The 18,802-nt window shown below is 39.4% G+C and overlaps 1 protein-coding gene and 1 long non-coding RNA gene across 4 annotated transcripts in view; both read right to left on the bottom strand.

Moving 5' to 3' along the window:
* LOC133482314 (uncharacterized) overlaps nucleotides 1-1,695 on the bottom strand; it is a 6,944-nt gene extending 5,249 nt beyond the window's left edge. The window contains exon 1 of the long non-coding RNA XR_009789753.1: nucleotides 1-1,695. This exon is cut by the window's left edge and continues 450 nt beyond it. This is a non-coding gene — a long non-coding RNA (uncharacterized LOC133482314).
* Nucleotides 1,696-2,154: 459 nt separating this feature from the next.
* calm3a (calmodulin 3a (phosphorylase kinase, delta)) lies at nucleotides 2,155-17,996 on the bottom strand. 3 transcript variants are annotated; one of them, XM_061782058.1, is made up of 7 exons: nucleotides 17,774-17,995; nucleotides 12,965-13,009; nucleotides 9,449-9,479; nucleotides 8,890-9,033; nucleotides 7,688-7,794; nucleotides 7,306-7,441; nucleotides 2,155-3,953 (listed from the first exon to the last, which is right to left on the bottom strand). In XM_061782058.1, the coding sequence occupies exons 4-7, from the start codon at nucleotides 8,957-8,959 to the stop codon at nucleotides 3,925-3,927; spliced, it is 342 nt and encodes a 113-aa protein (XP_061638042.1). In that variant the 5' UTR covers nucleotides 8,960-9,033; nucleotides 9,449-9,479; nucleotides 12,965-13,009; nucleotides 17,774-17,995; the 3' UTR covers nucleotides 2,155-3,924. The 3 variants fall into 3 exon arrangements, with proteins under 3 accessions (XP_061638042.1, XP_061638041.1, XP_061638044.1); XM_061782057.1 differs by lacking the exon at nucleotides 12,965-13,009 and having other exon boundaries at nucleotides 17,774-17,996; XM_061782060.1 differs by lacking the exons at nucleotides 9,449-9,479; nucleotides 12,965-13,009; nucleotides 17,774-17,995 and adding an exon at nucleotides 9,291-9,442.
* Nucleotides 17,997-18,802: the final 806 nt, after the last annotated feature.

The raw sequence follows: 18,802 nt of genomic DNA, 5'->3' as shown, positions 1-18,802 counted from the left end.
TGGCAATATAGTTGTGTGGAATGTGGGGTGTTGGTCATTTCAAGAACACGACACACTATAACAGCAGTAAGCACACACCGACTTATTCCTCATGTGTGGTGTCTCACTTTTTTTGTTTAAATGGGTTAAGATGTTGAAAGTCATTATGTGTGTACCCATCTTTAGTGACTACAGTATTTGGTCAAAATATGCTTTGCTGTGCAGTTTGTTTAATTTTCCACATTTATCAGACACTGTATTAATTCAAATAGTGGCAAAGGGATTTATTCACCCAAAGCAGGTGATGTTATATAACCCCCAATTCCAATGAAGTTGGGACATTGTCCAAAATGTAAATAAAAACACAATACAATGATTTACAAATCCTTTTCAACTGAAGGCACTGCAAAGATGTGTAATCTTCACTGATGAACTTTTTTTTTTTTTTTTCTCCAAACATTATCTTACTTTGAATTTGATGCCTGCAACACATTCCCAAAAAGCTGAGACAGGAACCAAAAGAGTGGGAAAATTGAACGCTCAAAAAACACCTGTTTGGAACGTCCCACAGGTGAACTGGTTAATTGGAAACGTGAGTCTCATGATTGGGTATAAAAGGAGCTTCCCTAAATTGCTCAGTTGTTCACAAGCAAGGATGGGGCGAGGTTCACCACTTTGTGAACAACTGCGTGAGAAAATACTCCAAAAGTTTAAGAACATTTTTTAAAACCTACAACTGCAAGGAATTTCAGGATTTCATCATCTATGGTCCACAATACAATCGAAAGATCCAGAGTATCTGGAGAAACCTCAATAAGTCCGACAACCAACATTGAATACCCATAACCTTTGAGTCCTCAGGCAGCAATGCATTAAAAAAAATTGCATTATTCTATAGACCATTACCACATGGCCTCAGGAACACTTCAGAAAACCATTGTCAGTTAAATTAGTTCATCATCTACAAATGCAAGTTAAACCTCATATCAACAACACCCTCGGCCCGAGCTCATCTGAAATGGACTGACGCAAAGTGTTAAAGTAACATGTCCACATTTCAAATTGGTTTTGGAAATTGTGGATGTCGTGTCCTCCGGGGTCAAAGAAGAAAAGGACTGTCCGGACTGTTATCAGTGGAAAGTTCAAAAGCCAGCATCTGTGTTATGGGGTATGGTATGGGGGCGTGTTAGTGCCCATAGAATTGGTAACTTGCACATCTGTGAAGGCACTGTTAATGTTGAAAGGTACAAACATGTTTTGGAGCAACATATGCTGTCAACCAAGCAATGTCTTTTTCAGGCACATCCCTGCTTATTTCACCAAGACAATGCCAGGCCACAGTCTGCACATTACAACACCGTAGCTTCATAGTAGAAGAGTGCAAGTACTAGACTGGCCTGCCAGGAGTCCACAGTGTCTCCTACTGAAAATGTGTGGCGCATTATGAAGCGCAAAATACCACATTGGAGATCCCAGACTGTTGAGCGACTGAAATTGTACATCAAGCAAGAATGGCAAAGAATTCCACCTACAAAACTTGAACAATTAGTGTCCTCAGTTCCTATACAGAGCATTTTTTAAAAGGGTGAGGTTACTGTGGTAAGCCAGCCACTGTCACAGCTTTTTCTGCAGTTTCAGGTATTAAATCCAAAATGAATGAATGTTTGCAAATAATAATTATCAGTTTGAACATTCAATGTTATTGTATTGTATTCAATTGAATATAGGTTGAAAAAGATTTTCAAATCTTATTCGGGTTTTATTTATTAATTAACGTTTTACACAAGGTCCCAACTTCACTGGAATTGAAGTTTGTACGTATAAATGCTTGGAAAGACTGGAGCATGCAAGCTGATGGCGGTGGTTCAGCAAAATAGTTACTTCTGTGTTTAACTGAGATAGCTGCACCTGCCTGAACAGTATGAGCATTTTAGCCAAGTTTCAATAAAACGAGACATGATTTTCCAAAGTAGTAAACAACCCACGAGGTATGTTGGGGCACTTTTATGAGGGGTCAATGTTACTTTAAGATGTGAGCGGCACTGTGATGCCAATTCAAGACAAGTCCCAAGGCAGTTTATCTAACTTGGGACATAGAGAAAGGGAGGGAAAACATGCCCAACCTGCCCGAAGGAAAAAGAATGCCCAAACACAAACATGACATGGGAAATTCAGTTGAAGTAAAGCTCATTCAGTTTATTGACTTATGGAAAATATATCACATCTTTAGAGACATCATCAGAAGCTAACAGTCCATTACCGTTTACTTCCTCAATATCAGAATCAAACATCACTGACTGAAATGTCTCTGAGTGGTATTAAGTTTCCATCCCTCAAACGATGACTCACCTCCACTGTTAAAACACTGAACCCAGTCCAATAGATTGCTACAACCCCTTATCATGTTTCATTAGACCGTTGACTACGTTAGGTATTTGTAAATATACAGTACAGTATATGTATTCTGTTGAGTAAAACAAGCAAGCAGGTTGAAAGTGAAATCACTGGACTAAACTAAAGATGGGACAGCCAACAAGAATGAGAAGTTAGAGAAAAGCAAGTTATTGCAGCAGTCAAATTTTGTTTTCTTTTTGCAATATCCATATGATTTATACCAAGTGCAAATCTGTCACGTATTCTAGTGTAAGTAGTTTAGTGTATATATTTTTCTAGGAATCTTGCGAGAAGGTTGAGGCATTTGGGGAGCGTTATGGCACATTTTAAAACCAAAGAGAAAACAGAGCACGGGTCATTTACTACTACTTCTACAACTACAACAGGCAATGCAAACTTTACGACACACCAATATACTGTGCATATATAGATATCTATATCTATAGATATCTATCTATATACATCTATATATAGATATCTATATCTATATATATCTATCTATATATATCTATATATAGATATATATATCTATATATATCTATATATAGATATCTATATATATCTATCTATATATAGATATATATATATAGTGAGAGCGAGAGACATTTTGCGACCAAAGTTTGTCTTCAATACATATTTGGGAATACATTTTGAAAGCATTACATCAATACTGTATCGTCAGGATATCCGTTTGCAGAATAAATGTATTAACAGCAGTCCTCCAGAGCATCTTCACAAAAATCAGCCTCAAAGCAACACGTCAAGCTAGCGTCTCCGCTCGGTTTCCGTGGCAACGTATAAAGCCACCTGCTCAAAACAAGGACACCCCACTGGGGATCAGTCTCTTGTTCTGACCCAAACATTTGAAAATGCTCATTTTGAATCAAGCACCAATGAACACCACAGATTGCAACTACTTGCTCTTGAAATAACCAAGTGACAGTGACATTTTTTAATTTATTTTTTTACAGATATATAGCGATATATGAAAGTATATACCTCCACTGTGTACAATATCTGACCACTACCGCTGATGGGATCAGAACCACCTTGTCGAGACAGGAGACCACCACAGAACGGCTGCATGCAAGAAGAGTAGTCAAATTGGTATTGAGAGAATCACCACTGATGCTAGTATAGCGCCGTGGTTCTTTACGGAAGCGGAGAGATTTTAAATGACCGACTTCTCTAAAGTGATCGGTGGTATCAGTTCCTATCACAATCCCCCTTGCAGTGGCAGCGCTGCTTTCCTCTAAAATATTCATGAGCCAGGTGACTGTAGAATCTTGGTCAGAAGTAAAAGGCCGTTGGCCCTCTTTAAGCTTGGTCCATTAACTTCTTCAGGGATTAGTCTGTAGGTGTATGCTTAACAGATACCTCAGAAGTACATGGCTGTATTAAGCAATATTGGCCAAATTCTACATGAAATGTTTGTTTTTGTTTTTTTAGGGGGATCGGGGGGGTTATCAGCTGATAAATGTTCCTTTTTGTTCTTAAAGACAGTGATCTTAAAAGGACAAGCAACGTTTAAGAGATAAATCAGCCTTCTCTTCACTTGGCGGTCATCATCTGGACAAATTCTGGAAGACACAAACACACACAGTTAAAAACCTAGTAAATTTAACTCAGATTTGTTTCTAAATACATTAGACATTTGTTATGATAATTGCTGAAACTGTGCAAAGACAGAACTATGCAGTCCTCAGTTATGGAGATAGTGTTAAATCTGTTTTTCACAGTTTCAGTTTTCCGGGAGGGCATGGCTAAAACGGTGCACAGTGACAGTTTAGCGCCGAGCATGAGTTCCCACTCCCCCACATTATAAAAACTTGAGCGCCTTTGTTTGCATCAGCAGCTGTCCAGTTCAACTGTGACATGCAGTTAGCTAGCGAGCTCACAACACCTGTATCGAGTGCTATATATATTTTGCAGGCATGATAGAAAATTGCATTTCTATCACAGCATTTCTCTTCTTTCATTTTTATCATCATTTCTACCTCTCTGCCTGCTGTGATTACTCTCTTTGGGTACACTATATTGCCAAGTCTTCGCACACCTGCCTTGACTCATATGAATTTAAGTGACATCCCATTCTTAATCCATACAGTTTAATAAGACATCAGTCCACCCTGTGCAATTATAACATCTTAAACACTTCAGGAAAGGCTTTCCACATGGTTTAGGAGTGCGTTTATAGGAATTTATGAAAATTTTTCCAGAAGCACATTTGTGAGATTACACAATGATGTTGGACGAGAAGGCCTGGCTCTTTTTGCTCTGCACTGTAATTCATCCAAAAGTGTTCTGCAGGGTTGAAGTCGGGAATGTGTCTTTATGAACCTTGATATGTGCACTGATGCACAGTCAGGTTGGAACAGGAATGGAGCATCTTCAAACTATTCCCGCCAAGTTGTAAATGTCCAAAATATTAGCCCCTGAGCTCCAGTGAAAGGCACGCTGAATGCTTCAGCACTCCAAGAGATTTTGGACAGTCAAACAGTTTGGGGATTACCCCTTCCTGTTCCTACATGTCTGTGGACCGGCGCACAGAGAAAGGTCCATAAAGACATGGATAGGAGAATTTGGTAGGGATGAACTTGACTGGCATCCACAGTGTCCTGTCCTCAACCCGAAAGAACACCTTTGGGTTGAATTCGAGGGCACAGGGAGCCAGGTCTTCTCGTCCAACATCAGTGTGTGACCTCACAAATATGCTCATAGAAGAATGAGAAAAAAAAAATTCCCTTTAAACTCAAATCCTAAACCTTGTTGAAAACCTCCCTAAAAGAGTTGAAGCTATTACAACTGCAAAGGGCAGACCAACATCATATTAAACCATATGGATTGAGAATGGGATTTCACTTAAAATCGTCAAGGTAGGTGAACAAATACTTTTGGCAATATAGTATGTCCCGCTCACAGCAAACTTTCTGATTAACAACACTAGAGAAAGTGCATGCCATCTATTTTTATTACGGGACATGGTATGTAATATGCAATATGTATGCAATAGTAGCATCAATGTTCTCAATGAGTAACACTCACCTAGAAATGTCCCAAGATATCATTACTCAAACATTTCTTGAGTCTTGCTTTAACATTTAACACCCTGTAGGGTTTAATTATCTAGTGGAATTGACCTGTAGGTTACTTTCATACAATACCTAAAGTCATGCTTTCATGAAGAAAAAAAACCAACAAACAAAAAAACAGTGCAACATACAGTGGGGCAAAAAAGTATTTAGTCAGCCACCAAACGTGCAAGTTCTCCCACTTAAAAAGATGAGGCCTATAATTTTTAATCATAGGTATACCTCACCTACAAGACAAAATGAGTAGGAGAAAAAAAAAACTAAAGTTTTTTAATGTATTACCAAACTGTGGTGGAAAAAAAGTATAGCAAGATTTCTGGCTCTCTCAGACCTGTAACTTCTTTAAGAGGCTCCCCTTTCCTCCACTCGTTACCTGTATTAATGGCACCTGTTTGAACTCGTTATCAGTATGAAAGACACCTGTCCACAACCTCAAACAGTCACACTCCAAACTCCACTAGGCCAAGACCAAAGACCTTTCAAAGGACAACAGAAAAAATTACAGACCTGCACCAGGCTGGGAAGACTGAAATCTGCAATAGGTAAGCAGCTTGGTGTGAAGAAATCAACTGTGGGAGCAATTATTAGAAAATGGAAGACATACAAGAGCACTGATAATCTCCCTTGATCTGGGGCTACACACAAGATCTCACCCTGTGGGGTCAAAATGATCACAAGAATGGTGAGCAAAAATCCCAGAAACACGGGGGGAACCCAGTGAATGACCTGCAGAGAGCTGGGACCAAAGTAACAAAGGCTACCATCAGTAACACTACGGCGCCAGGGACTCAAATCCTCCAGTGCCAGACGTGTCCCCCTGCTTAAGCCAGTACATGTCCAGGTACATCTGAAGTTTGCTAGAGAGCGTTTGGATTATCCAAAGGAGAGGATTGGGAGAATGTCATATGAAACCAAAATAGAACTTTTTGGTAAAAACTCAACTTGACGTGTTTGGAGTAGAAAGAATGCAGAGTTGCATCCAAAGAACACCATACCTACTGTGAAGCATGGGGGTGGAAACATCATGCTATGGGGCTGTTTTTCTGCAAAGGGACCAGGAGGACTGATCCGTGTAAAGGAAAGAATGAATGGGACCATGTATGGTGAGATTTTGAGTGAAAACCTCCTTCCATCAGCAAGGGCATTGAAGAGGAAACGTGGCTGGGTCTTTCAGCATGACAATGATCCCAAACACAGCGCCCGGGCAATGAAGGAGTGGCTTCGTAAGAAGCATTTCAAGGTCCCAGATCTCAACCCCATAGAAAATCAGTTGAAAGTCTGTGTTGCCCAGCCACAGCCCCAGCCCCAAAACATCACTGCTCTAGAGGAGATCTGCGTGGAAGAATGGGCCAAAATACCAGCAACAGTGTGTGAAACCCTTAAGACTAACAGAAAACATTTGACCTCTGTCATTGCCAACAAAGGGTATATAACAAAGTATTGGGATGAACTTCTGTTATTGACTACCAATTTTCCACCATAATTTGCTAATAATTTCTTTAAAAAAAAAAAAAAAGTGATTTTCTGGATTTTTTTTTTTGTGTGTCTCATAAGTGAGGTAAAATTATAGGCCTCTCTCATATTTTTAAATGGGAGAACTTGCACAATTGGTGGCTGACTAAATACTTTTTTGCCCCAGTGTGTGCATGTGATACAAACGCGCATGAAAGATGTTAGACTAAGTGCCAAACATTTTTCAGGTCATAGTAGTGGTATCTGATTCACAGCATTAGAGAATGAATAAAATGGCTTGATTTTTCACAATTTTGATGCCTCCTTTAATACACAAGGATTTTAATTCAAATTAAGACATTAAGTTGTACTAAAACTAACATCTCACCCTCGTAGTTGACCTGACCGTCCCCGTCAATGTCAGCCTCCCGGATCATCTCGTCGACCTCCTCATCAGTGAGCTTCTCCCCCAAGTTGGTCATGACGTGCCGTAGCTCTGCTGCGCTAATGTAGCCATTGCCATCCTGCAGGACCATGCAAACACCGTCATTGCATCTCTTAACTGTACTTGCAAAGGAGAGTCGTCTGTCAGAATAGTAACAGTAAACATGGCGATTCTGCGAGGGCCTTCACACCTGGCTAACTAGTCATTCAGCCACAGTATTCATTTTCAAAAAAGGTCAGACATCACAAGGCAAATGACACGTGCCAACGTTTGGCAGAAAAAAGGCCATGGCCCTTGTGGAACATTGTGAAACAATGTTCCAGACCTTGTCAAAGACTCTGAATGCTTCTCTGATCTCCTCCTCGCTGTCTGTGTCCTTCATCTTCCTCGCCATCATTGTCAGGAACTCCGGGAAATCAATTGTCCCATTACCTAACGAGGTACACAAAGCAATTTCACTAAAAAAAAAAAAAAAAGGCAAAAGATATTCAGTAGCTACACTTACATTCCAGACAAATGCAATGGCCTTTATATCTTTTTGAAACAATTCTTGTTGATAAGTTGACAAGAGTAACAAATGACTTTTCAGGGCATTTTCAGTGTACACTTCAAAATACAAAGAGTAAACCTTTGGTGCATCAGGGTTTCTGAGTAAATGAAGTATCCTAAACTGGTAAGAAAATGTATAATTTTTCTGCCATCACATTTACATACATGCATACATAAAACTTTATCTCCCCCCCCCCCATTTTAAAAGGCAAGACAATTGAGAACAAATGCTCATTTAATCACAACCTGCCATTTAAAATTGTCGGTCGAGGGGAATACTCACATTTCCGAAACCACTACTTTTGGGGGGGTAAGAAAAAAAAAAAAAAAACAACAACCACCTGGAATCTTGTTTGAAATACCAAACACTACATCATTCAAGTTTGTATTATACTCTACTACAGCTGGGCATTGTTAAGAACCCCATGATTCGATATGGATGCCTTAGGTTGCAATTTGACTCGATATGGATTTAAATGTTCTGATAACGATCCAGTAAGTAGAAATACACAAATAATTTACAACCCCAATTCCAATGAAGTTGGGACGTTGTGTTAAATAAAAACAGAATACAATGATTTGCAAATCATGTTCAACCCATATTTAATATTGAATTTCCGGGGGAAGTATTGCAAGGCATTGATGAATCGATATTTTTACCAATCCCTATACCTTACATTGTTATCTTACCTATATTGTTGAGCAGCAACATTAGAACACCTCCCCATAAACATTTTCAATCGCAAAAAAATAACACACCATGCGGGGATTGAACCATATGTATCAATAAGTGAAAAAAATATTAAATTGACCATTTATGGACAATCGAGGTTTTCACTCGACAGCGATGAAATGCAAACTGTATGACTTCTGCAAACAAACATGTCACAAATGTAAATTAACAGCCTAAAGAGGTCCATTTTGTGAGCACTAGCACATTCAGTATATCAAGTCCAAACGTGTTGTTCTCCTTCTCACCATCGGCATCGACCTCATTGATCATGTCCTGCAGCTCGGCCTCGGTGGGGTTCTGGCCCAGGGAGCGCATGACAGTGCCGAGCTCCTTGGTGGTGATGGTTCCGTCGCCGTCCTTGTCAAACAGCGAGAACGCCTCCTTGAACTCTGTATGTTGACACAATTAACTCACATGTGCCTCCATGACACAGAGAGACTCGCTTGCAGTTGTATGGACACACACAAAGTGGTAGCATTGTGTATGTGAGTGTGTCTGTTTGTGACTCAGTCAGCCCTTTAAAATGCCAAAATAAATGGATGCTGGAAGGATGCCTAAGTAAAAGCTCTGGTGAATTTATAGCATTGACTTCAAAATAAAAATGTAGGCTTTTTTTTTTTTTTTTTTGCAGAGGAGACTGACTCACAGCCCCGCTGATTTCCGCTTTGGCTGAATGATGTCAACGAGCTTGTCAGAGAATACCAAGTGACAACCGCAGGCTAAGCGTTTATCCTCCGCAGTCGATCATCTCGCCATCACCTCAGAGCTGCTAAAGATAAAAGAATCGCTGTGCTATGTACTCACCTGCGATCTGTTCCTCAGTCAGCTGGTCTGCCTGTTGACAGAAGAGGACATTGATGAATCAATAGTGGCTCACAGGCACTGAAAAGACCTGGTGTAATTCTCACCTCTAAACCACAAAAAGACAAACCTCAAAGTTCAACATGCAATTTGCAAGGAAATAACGTAAAGAGAATTAATCTGCTCTGCGCTCAAACCATCACCACCATAAAACCTTGTACAAGCCAATCTGTTATATACAGTGGTGCCTAAGAAATGCCTAATCTGTTTCAGCCTCTTTTTTTTTTTTTAAAATGTTTTTCTAATTCTTATAGCACACTATAATATTGCAGTTTATAAAAACATACAGTAATGACGTATGCTTTTGTCACACTGCTTCAATTCAATGGACATTGTGCTACTACTTCTGGTGTGGGCGCATTGGTCAACTGGGGGCAGTATAATACAAACAAAGATATACAGGGAGCCAGTCAAAACTCCTGAGTATGCCACAGTTATATTGTCTGTCTACGTGCTGCGCCACTGTTTGCGTTCAAATATTAATTTCTTAAAAAGTTATAACACCACTATACCGATGCCATTCGTTAGCCCGTCTATTGTGTTTGCAGTTATTTAGCATTAAGCTAAGTGGACTGGCCTTAGCTGTATAGAAAGTTTTCTTTACTTAAGCATTAGCTTGGTCAAATGTATGTTGTTCTAATTATTTATTTATATTACTCTATGACCAGACAGCCTCTTAGCCATCAGTATAACCAAAAAAAAAAGCCAACGAAAACAAAAAGCGTGTTGAGGTTTGTTTGACTTGTGAGGCATATTTTTTCTAGAAAATTGACAACTTTTGGGGCATACGACTTTGGTGGTTCAAATGTATTAAGATTAATTCTATCTTGGACAGTGTCACGCAAACTGATCAATATTCTTGTCAATTTTTAAATACAGTACTTGGCTACAGAAGTGGAGATCTCTTCACTGATTTAACTACCAAGTCCTATTCAGAGCATAATTTCCTCTGATTAAAACATGAACACGTGAGTGTGGTATAATGACACACTTAATTCATTTTTAACTTCACCTGACATGTCACTCTGCCACCTGTGTCAGGTCTTTACTAGACCTGTGCTAGTCAGTCAGCATGTCCAGTTCAAGCTGCTAAGAGGGCTGGGTAGTAATACGCCACAACCCGAAATACACATCTGCTATAATTAGTGAGACGAGAATAGGGTCGCCTATGTAGCACACTGAAGATCACTGCCACTAGACATTTTTTTAAATCTTTAATTGAAACCTTGTAAGGTTCACTTTGTTATCAATGTGTCACCTACCTGTTTGCTTGTCTCTAGCTTTAGTTTCAATGACATAAAAAAAGCTAAGAAATTGTGTGATGACAAAAATAAACATTCAAAACATAATTGATATTTGCAAAGTGGCTAACATAAAGGAACAATGTTTTATAGAACAGCAAAAATCTACATAAAGTAATTCAACTCACATTTAATAGCTAATGCATTTTTTTCCAAGTATGTACACACTCTTGTGCTACAAAGTATTGCCTAACATAGAGGCAGTTAAAATTTGGAAACTGACCAAAGGAGATGAAAACACACCATAAGACGTTGACATATGTCATGAGACTTTAGCTCAATGCACAGCTGATGGACAAACTACACATTTTGTCCTGGATACTCAGTACAATGCTGTTCAAGCAACATCATTGAGAACCATATGTAAATAGCATTAACTACCATATCATTACATTAATGATTCTCCCAAATGCGAACAATTGTTTGTTCTATAAATAAGTGTCTTTTGATAATTGCATGCTGATATTTTTTTAAATATATGTATATATATATATAAAATAAAAATCAGCACACACACACCTCAATACTGCCAATTATGAGATGCCTAACTGATTTTCATTGTTATTGTGATAGTGACAAATTCTATTCTACTATATTTTTCATCTTGATGTGAAGAAACTCACCTCAAGCACGTATTAAATCCCCCCCCCCCCCTACACTCAAGGGTGGGGCTACGTGTTTTATCAATTATAATGATTTCCAAGGGCATTTTTTATTTTTTTTTTTTTTTTTTTTTTTTTAAATCAGCTTCCATAGTGTGTCCCTGCTGACCTACACTGCTACCACAAACAAAATGGCTGTGGAGAGAGAGAGAGGAGCTAGTTTACAAAAGTAGAGTCAGTGTTGCCAAATTGGTGATTTGGTCAATATTTATTAACTATTCTGACTTTTCTAGAGACTATTTTTCAGAGAGCGGGAATTTAAGTCGATAGTTATTTTTTTCTCTAAGAAAGAGACAACACGAGCGGAACCATTTTCACATTGTGTTTCCTATGACTGGAAAGGTGCCAGGTGGAAGGCAATCCCAGAGTGAATCGCGTGGAACATTGCCAAAGGTTTCAAAATCCATAATTTAGCAACATGTTGGAAACTTTTGACCCAAGTTATGTGCTTCCAAGCTGTAAATATTGGGTCGACTTGCATCATCTGTACAACGCTACGGGGGTGGACAAAAAAAGCATGAGACCTGGAGGGGGTGCGATCTTACTCTTCGACAAGACATGGAACAGCTGAACCAGGCTCATTTTATTTTGATTGCGGAACATTTGTTCCGCAAAATGTTAATTTATTAGGAACCGGCGGCACGGTGGACGACTGGTTAGAGCGTCAGCCTCACAGTTCTGAGGACCGGGGTTCAATCCACGGCCCCGCCTGTGTGGAGTTTGCATGTTGGGTCTCCCCCGTGCCTGCGTGGGTTTTCTCCGGGCACTCCGGTTTCCTCCCACATCCCAAAAACATGCCTTAATTGGAGACTCTAAATTGCACGTAGGTGTGACTGTGACTGTGAGTGCGAATGGTTGTTGGTTTGTATGTGCCCTGCGATTGGCTGGCAACCAGTTCAGGGTGTACCCCGCCTCCTGCCCGATGATGGCTAGGATAGGCTCCAGCACGCCCGCGACCCTAGTGAGGAGAAGCAGCTCAGAAAATGGATGGATGGATGGATTGATTTATTAGGAACCATGTTTTAATTTTATTTTATTTTTTTAAAGATACTTTCAATTTCACAATCTTTAGAGTTTTTTGTTATCTCTAGTATTTCTGTGGATGTTGATGCAAAAAACTGTTTAAAGGTTATTAGGAAGGGAAAAAAACAATACAACAAAACAAAAAACAAAAAAAATTTTGAATGTTACTATAGTTTGCTTTTTCTAAAAACGAAGGGGAAAATAGATAACCCGAGATGTGATTTTTGTGACAAAATAATTAGAATTTGTTTTAATGCCATATCGCCCAGTTGTTCTTACTCACTAAAACACTGCCTGTACATTTGACAGTCTGACTGTTGTGTCATAGAAAAAACTCTGAGGGGGAAATGTCTTTTGACTAAGGTTTCCACTGTGTTTTTAAAGGTCAACGCTAGGGATGCACCAACACTGACACTGTACGTTTGTCCTCTTACTCATGAAAATGCTCTACTACTACGACACCCAATACCAACCTGTCATATAGTATACTATTCTGTCCTCCTCAAGCGTGGAGTGTGCTGTTTGGCAGATAGAGAACAGTTCTTCAAAAAGAGTCAACGTGTAAATCAAATTAAAGAGAATTATATTGTTGTCTATTTATCAACCAAATAGCTTTGTCTTGCAAAAGACTGCAAACACAAATTGCCAAACGTTATAAACAGAAAACGGAATAACATCCATGTTGCAGTATAAACCTTTAAACAAACAATATTCAAACATACCTCCCGCGCAAGTACAATAGGGTTTATTCAGTGGGTATAAGAACACAAATCAACTTTATTTAAGCATTTAAAAATAATATTTTTTTTAACATAAGGTTTGCAAAACGGGTGTATTTGAAATTGCAGACAGTGTGACTTCGAGGTTGGTGCCCACCCACTCAACTCAACGGCAACATGGCATTTACGGGTTTTAAGCAGGCAAGTCTCAGCTGCCGCCAAGCCATACAAATACTAGGCTTTACACGATCAGGTTGTTTGGGGCCGATCACAGAGTTTAAAAAAACGATAACTGATCCGATCACAAGATGGAGCAATGTGTCTATTTAAATGACTTGTTCATTTACTGTATATACTTGTGTACTGTATACTGAGTATCTTTAAAAGTATTCTCTCGTCCAGTGATTCTCAACCAGTGTGCCATGAGTGATCTTCAGGTGTGGCGTGGGAATTACCAAATTTTACTTAATTGCTCAAAAAATTATTCATTTACAAGAAATAATGTATCTTTGTTCCTCTATTTATGCCAGTGAGGCATAGTGACAGACAGAACAAATACAATACTCTTCAATTAGATGGCAGGAAGTACAAACAGTAATTACTGTGCATCTACTTTTTGTGACATTTTTGTTTGTTGGTGTGCCGTGAGATTTTCCAATTGTAAAATATGTGCCTTTGATCACTAAAGGTTGGAAACCACTGCTCTAGTCATGTCATGTATTCTAATCAGTCAGGTCAAACCAACATTACAACATGACAGAAATAATGGGTGCTAACTTACTGTAACTGAATTACTTTATTGCAATTACTTCACACACACACACACACAGAAACTTTAGAGCATGATTCGACATAACGCCGGGATGTTTACGTACAACCGTTAGTGCTACCACTAGCTTGCTAGGCTACATAATGTTTTGTTGCCTGCTTGCGAGCTGTATCGTATTAAAAGTACGGGAACATAAGCAAGCCTTCCATGAACGTAATCTCCCGAGCACCGGTGACCACCCCACACTTTTTCCCCCATTTTGTTCTTATAATACACGCGTTACGATGCGGTCGCGTTTGAGTTGACAAGATAAAGCCCAGTGATCCTAAAAGACGGGATGCGGTGGTATCAGAATGAAAGATTTTATTGCAGTAGTCGGACATAGTGCAATCGTGAAAGACCAAATTTGTCTTGTAGTCTGATCCAGGTATTACGTGTTGTCTGTCTCACATAGCCAACATCTTATTTTTTTTTTTTTTTTTAAATAACTATTGGCTGTCAGATATTTACAGTGGTATGTCAATAGCCACGCGACAAGGCTAAAAATAAACTAGCTTTTTTTCAAATATACTGTACACGATGGCGAGGCGGAGTACATGTCTTGCAGAGCCGAGCAATGACCGGCGAATTATGACAAAGCCGATCAGCAGAAAATTTTAATTATCGGCCGATACCGATTAAGCTGATCAGATTGGTGTAAGGTCTAAAAAATACAGACTATGAAGTAGACATATGTTGTGTTTTACAGCAATAGTTAATTATATTCATAATTTATGAAGAAACAGTGGATGGAAGAGCAACGCTTTCATTCATTGTCACCAGTAATAATTATCGCAGCGGGTTCAATTCCAATGAATGGGAGCACATGAGGAGCATAAACTAAAAATATCCCTCTCACTTTTGTCAACATCTCCTTTCAGATCATGTTTCCTATTAGTGGGCCAACAATCCAAAGATTGGTAGATTGTGCTTCACAATGATAGTAAGACATCTAAAAACTAGACTTTAGATTTGATCGGGCTGATCGGTATCGGCTGATATTTAGCATTTTATTCTGATCGGCTTTAATGTCATAATTCGCCGATCCGATCAATGACGTCATTGATTGGCTCCGCAAAAGACATTTACTCCGTGTCGCCGCATGCACAGTATATTTTAATCCAAAAGCTAATTTAGTTTTAGCCTTTAAAAAATGCCGGCGGTGTGGGACAGACAACACGTCGGAGACAGGCAACACGCAATGCCCGGATCAAACTACAAGACAAATTTGCTCTTTCACAATTGCACTGTCAGACTAATGCAATAAAATCTTGTATTCCGATACCACCGCATCCCGTTTTTTACGATCATTGGGCTTTATCTTGTCAACTCAAATGCGACCGGATACACTCATTACTGTGGCAACGACAACAAGAGTGGATCGCACAGACTATATTATGAGGACAAAATGGGGAAAAACGTGTGTTGGTGGTTGGCGGTGCTCAGGACAGGAGAGGACATTCGTTTCAGGCTTGCTTGAGGTATGTTCACGTACTTTTAATACGATACGGCTCACAAGCAGGCAATAAAATGTTATGTAGCCTAGCAAGCTAGCCGTAGCACGAATGGTTGGACGTAAACAAGCCACCGTTCTGTCAATTCATACTCTAATGTTTCGGTGTGGGTGAAGTAATTTAATTAAAAATAAAGTAATCTAATTACAGTAAATTACCACCCATTATTTCTGTCATGTAATGTTGGTTTGACCTGACTGATTAGAATACACAATCTGCCCGGAGCAGTGATTTCCAACCTTTATGGAGCCAAGGAACATATTTTACAATTGAAAAATCTCATCGCACACCAACAAACAAAAATGTCACATAAAGTGGATACATTAATTACTGTATTTACTTCCTAACGTCTAATAGAAGACCATTAATTTGTTCTGTCATTCACTATGCCTCACTGGCATAAAGAGGAACAAAGCTACATTATTTATTGTAAATATAATTTTTTGAGCAATTAAGTAAACAAGTATATACAGTAAATGAACAGGTCATTTAAATAGACACATTCCTCCATCTTGTGATCGGATCGGTTATCGTTTTTTTTTTTTTTTTTTTTTTTTTTTTAAACTTGTTGAGCGGTGATCGACCCCAAAAATCCTGATCGTGTAATCCCTACTAAAAACACGACGTCAATATGAATGCTTGGCCACCACAAGCTTATAGACTCTAGCAGAAGCCGTGACATGAATCAATCAGAGCCAAGCTGTTTTCCACTGGGAAAGATGTGCGATCCAATCAGAGCAAAGCTCATTTATATGTCACATATAAATAAGAAATCTGTTTGTCTTAAATGCCAGGCAGAAAAGACCAACTAGAATAGCTTGGAAAATGACATTTTGGGCTTTTCCAACCCAAATTATCTCAGAAACATGATAAAAGGACATCAAAGATTCTAAAAATTAAATAAATGGAAGGGGACCTTTAAGTGCACTTTTAATTCAAGTCTTGATATTGTTGGTTTTATGCAAATACTCGATTAAATGGGATAATCGGTATAATACTTTCTTCAAATATATTCAAATATATTGTTTCACCTTTACTGCTCCTACTGCATTTTTGTAGCTCAAGATGGATGCAATGCTATTGTATCTGTAAGTCAATTTAACTGAGTCATCTGGAGGGGGGTGGTTACTAAGAGTGGTGCAAGCCAATGCATGCTACTCTACGCTTTCTTTGAAAATATCTATGAGTTGATCCTTCGAAGAGAATCCAGAAGTTGGCATTATTAGAGAGCATGGTGGGGGTAAAATAGTTTCTTCCCTTTGTGGAGGATGCACTGCAGATGATGACAGCCTACTGCGCCAAGCATAACTTGGTTGGAAGCGGGAGGGGAAGGGGGGTGGTGGTGGTGGTGAGATGGGTGGAACAGGAGGAAAAAAAAGGGCTTGGGGTGGCATGGACGCTCGCTCATTCACCAGGAGCAGAAACAGTTCAGCGGTACGCTGTCTTAACGTGCATCCAAAGCACACAATGAGACATCACCGCATGTGTATAACGACTACCTGTGGGCAGTGCCCTTATGTAATGCAATTGGGGTGGCGAATACGCTTTTTAACGCTTGTTGCGCATGTCAAAGGAGATTCACAACCCCCTGTTGAAGCCGCTAGCTGCAGACGGCCAATTGTGCGAGCATACACCCATGGCATTAGCGATCATTTTTATGAATCTTCTTCCTCGCAAAAGGTTAGAAGAGATGAGTTTCAAGATAACACCCGGGCCGGGGTGGTCTATTCTTAGCAGCCCCTCTTCGCACCACCACGCCCACTCTACTTCGGTCACACTTAACGACGAGGGGGCTGAGAAGAAGAAGAAAAAAACTCGCCAGTGCAGGAAAGGAAAGGATTAAACTCAACGCCATTGCAAATCATTTAAATGACTTGCGTGCTTTTACGCCGCAACGGCATGGATGCAGCGTCAATTTAGTTAGCACTACATAAGAGGTGCGCAGTACACGCTTATAAAAAATTACAACACATTTAAATAAAACAAGTGGTTATTTTTTTTTTTTTAAACTCCAATATTAATTCCACACTATCGCATGTGGCCGTTCTAAAACACACGTTGGTATATCCCAATTTACCAAGATAAGCTAAAGAAAATGAATATCACAAACGGGACAAAATGTTAATTCACACAAATGACTTGTAAATATTCAAAGCTGTTTTCACAGCGCTGAGCAGAGTGTCGAGTGCTATCCACGTTCATGTCCAAGCTAGCTAAGCACGTCGTTGGCCTGGTACTCACCATTTTGACTTTTCAAGCTCCGCGAAGATGGAGGGGAAATAAAACGTCAGTTGGTAGCTTTGACACTTCAAATAGCTCAATAGTGTGCACTCTCCCGGGAGCACTTTTATCTCATTCAGCTTTAATCGCGCTATCTGGCTAAGAATCGGTTGAGACTGCACACCGTTATTGCGGTAGAGTTGCCCGGAAACCTTAACAGAGCGACGCCGGCCTGTCACGCTCCACTCGGACAAATGTATCCCTCCGCCCAAATAGAGCTTGACCTCCACGAAGTGTCAAATATCGTCCTAAAATGCTCTTCATTATTAATGTGACGTATATTTCTATTCTAAATAATTCATTTGTTTTCGGGACGTATTGATTTTGGGCTCCTTTTATATCTCCAACGAAAAGGATCTATGTTGCACTATAACACCGACATTGCGCAACGATACCACCCCAGCACGCCATAAAGAGGATGGAGCTGTATGGAGGATTAAAACTGACAATACTATTAACTGGTAAACACAATCAAGCCGTCAACATTCTCGATTACCTTGCATTATACAATAAAAAGGAAATGTATACATAAATAAAAACAAGATCAACAGAGCTGAAGAAAACAGATTGTGCCAGGAACAGATCCGGTACAAAAACAATAACAGCACATGCACAAAGTTAACAGTGATTATAAGAAGCAATAAAATAATTAAATAAACTATTTGATAGTTTTGAAAAATGAACTTATGACAATGTGTGATGTGTGACACACTGAAGCTGGCATGCCTATCTGCCTTAATGCACCCACTTGGTTGCAAGACCGCCCTCGGTAAACAAATATAGAACTACCACATAAAAGTGTCCTAAATGCGTATACAATTTTTTTTAATTCTAAGTTACAAATAGTACAACAAAACATCAAGACATCAGAGACACTTTAAACTGTGGCAGGTGTGTGTTGACTCCCATTTATCCAGCGTTTGAATGTGATTGGTTAATTGTGAACACAGCCACATCACCATTTATAAGAGGGTGTGCGCACTTGTGCAA

The sequence above is a fragment of the Phyllopteryx taeniolatus genome, chromosome 8 (assembly GCF_024500385.1).
Source record: "Phyllopteryx taeniolatus isolate TA_2022b chromosome 8, UOR_Ptae_1.2, whole genome shotgun sequence".
In the NCBI taxonomy this organism is placed as follows: Eukaryota; Metazoa; Chordata; class Actinopteri; order Syngnathiformes; family Syngnathidae; genus Phyllopteryx; species Phyllopteryx taeniolatus.
Note: the sequence above shows the minus strand (reverse complement) of the source record. Positions and strands in the feature narration are given on the sequence as shown.

Excerpts from the sequence above, each read along its gene's own strand:
- calm3a (XM_061782057.1), bottom strand. Across the intron at positions 7,795-8,889 it reads CAATGAGGTCGATGCCGATG|GTAATGGGACAATTGATTTC; the intron begins GTGAGAAGGAGA and ends GTACCTCGTTAG. Across the intron at positions 3,954-7,305 it reads CGGTCAGGTCAACTACGAGG|AATTTGTCCAGATGATGACC; the intron begins GTGAGATGTTAG and ends TGTGTCTTCCAG.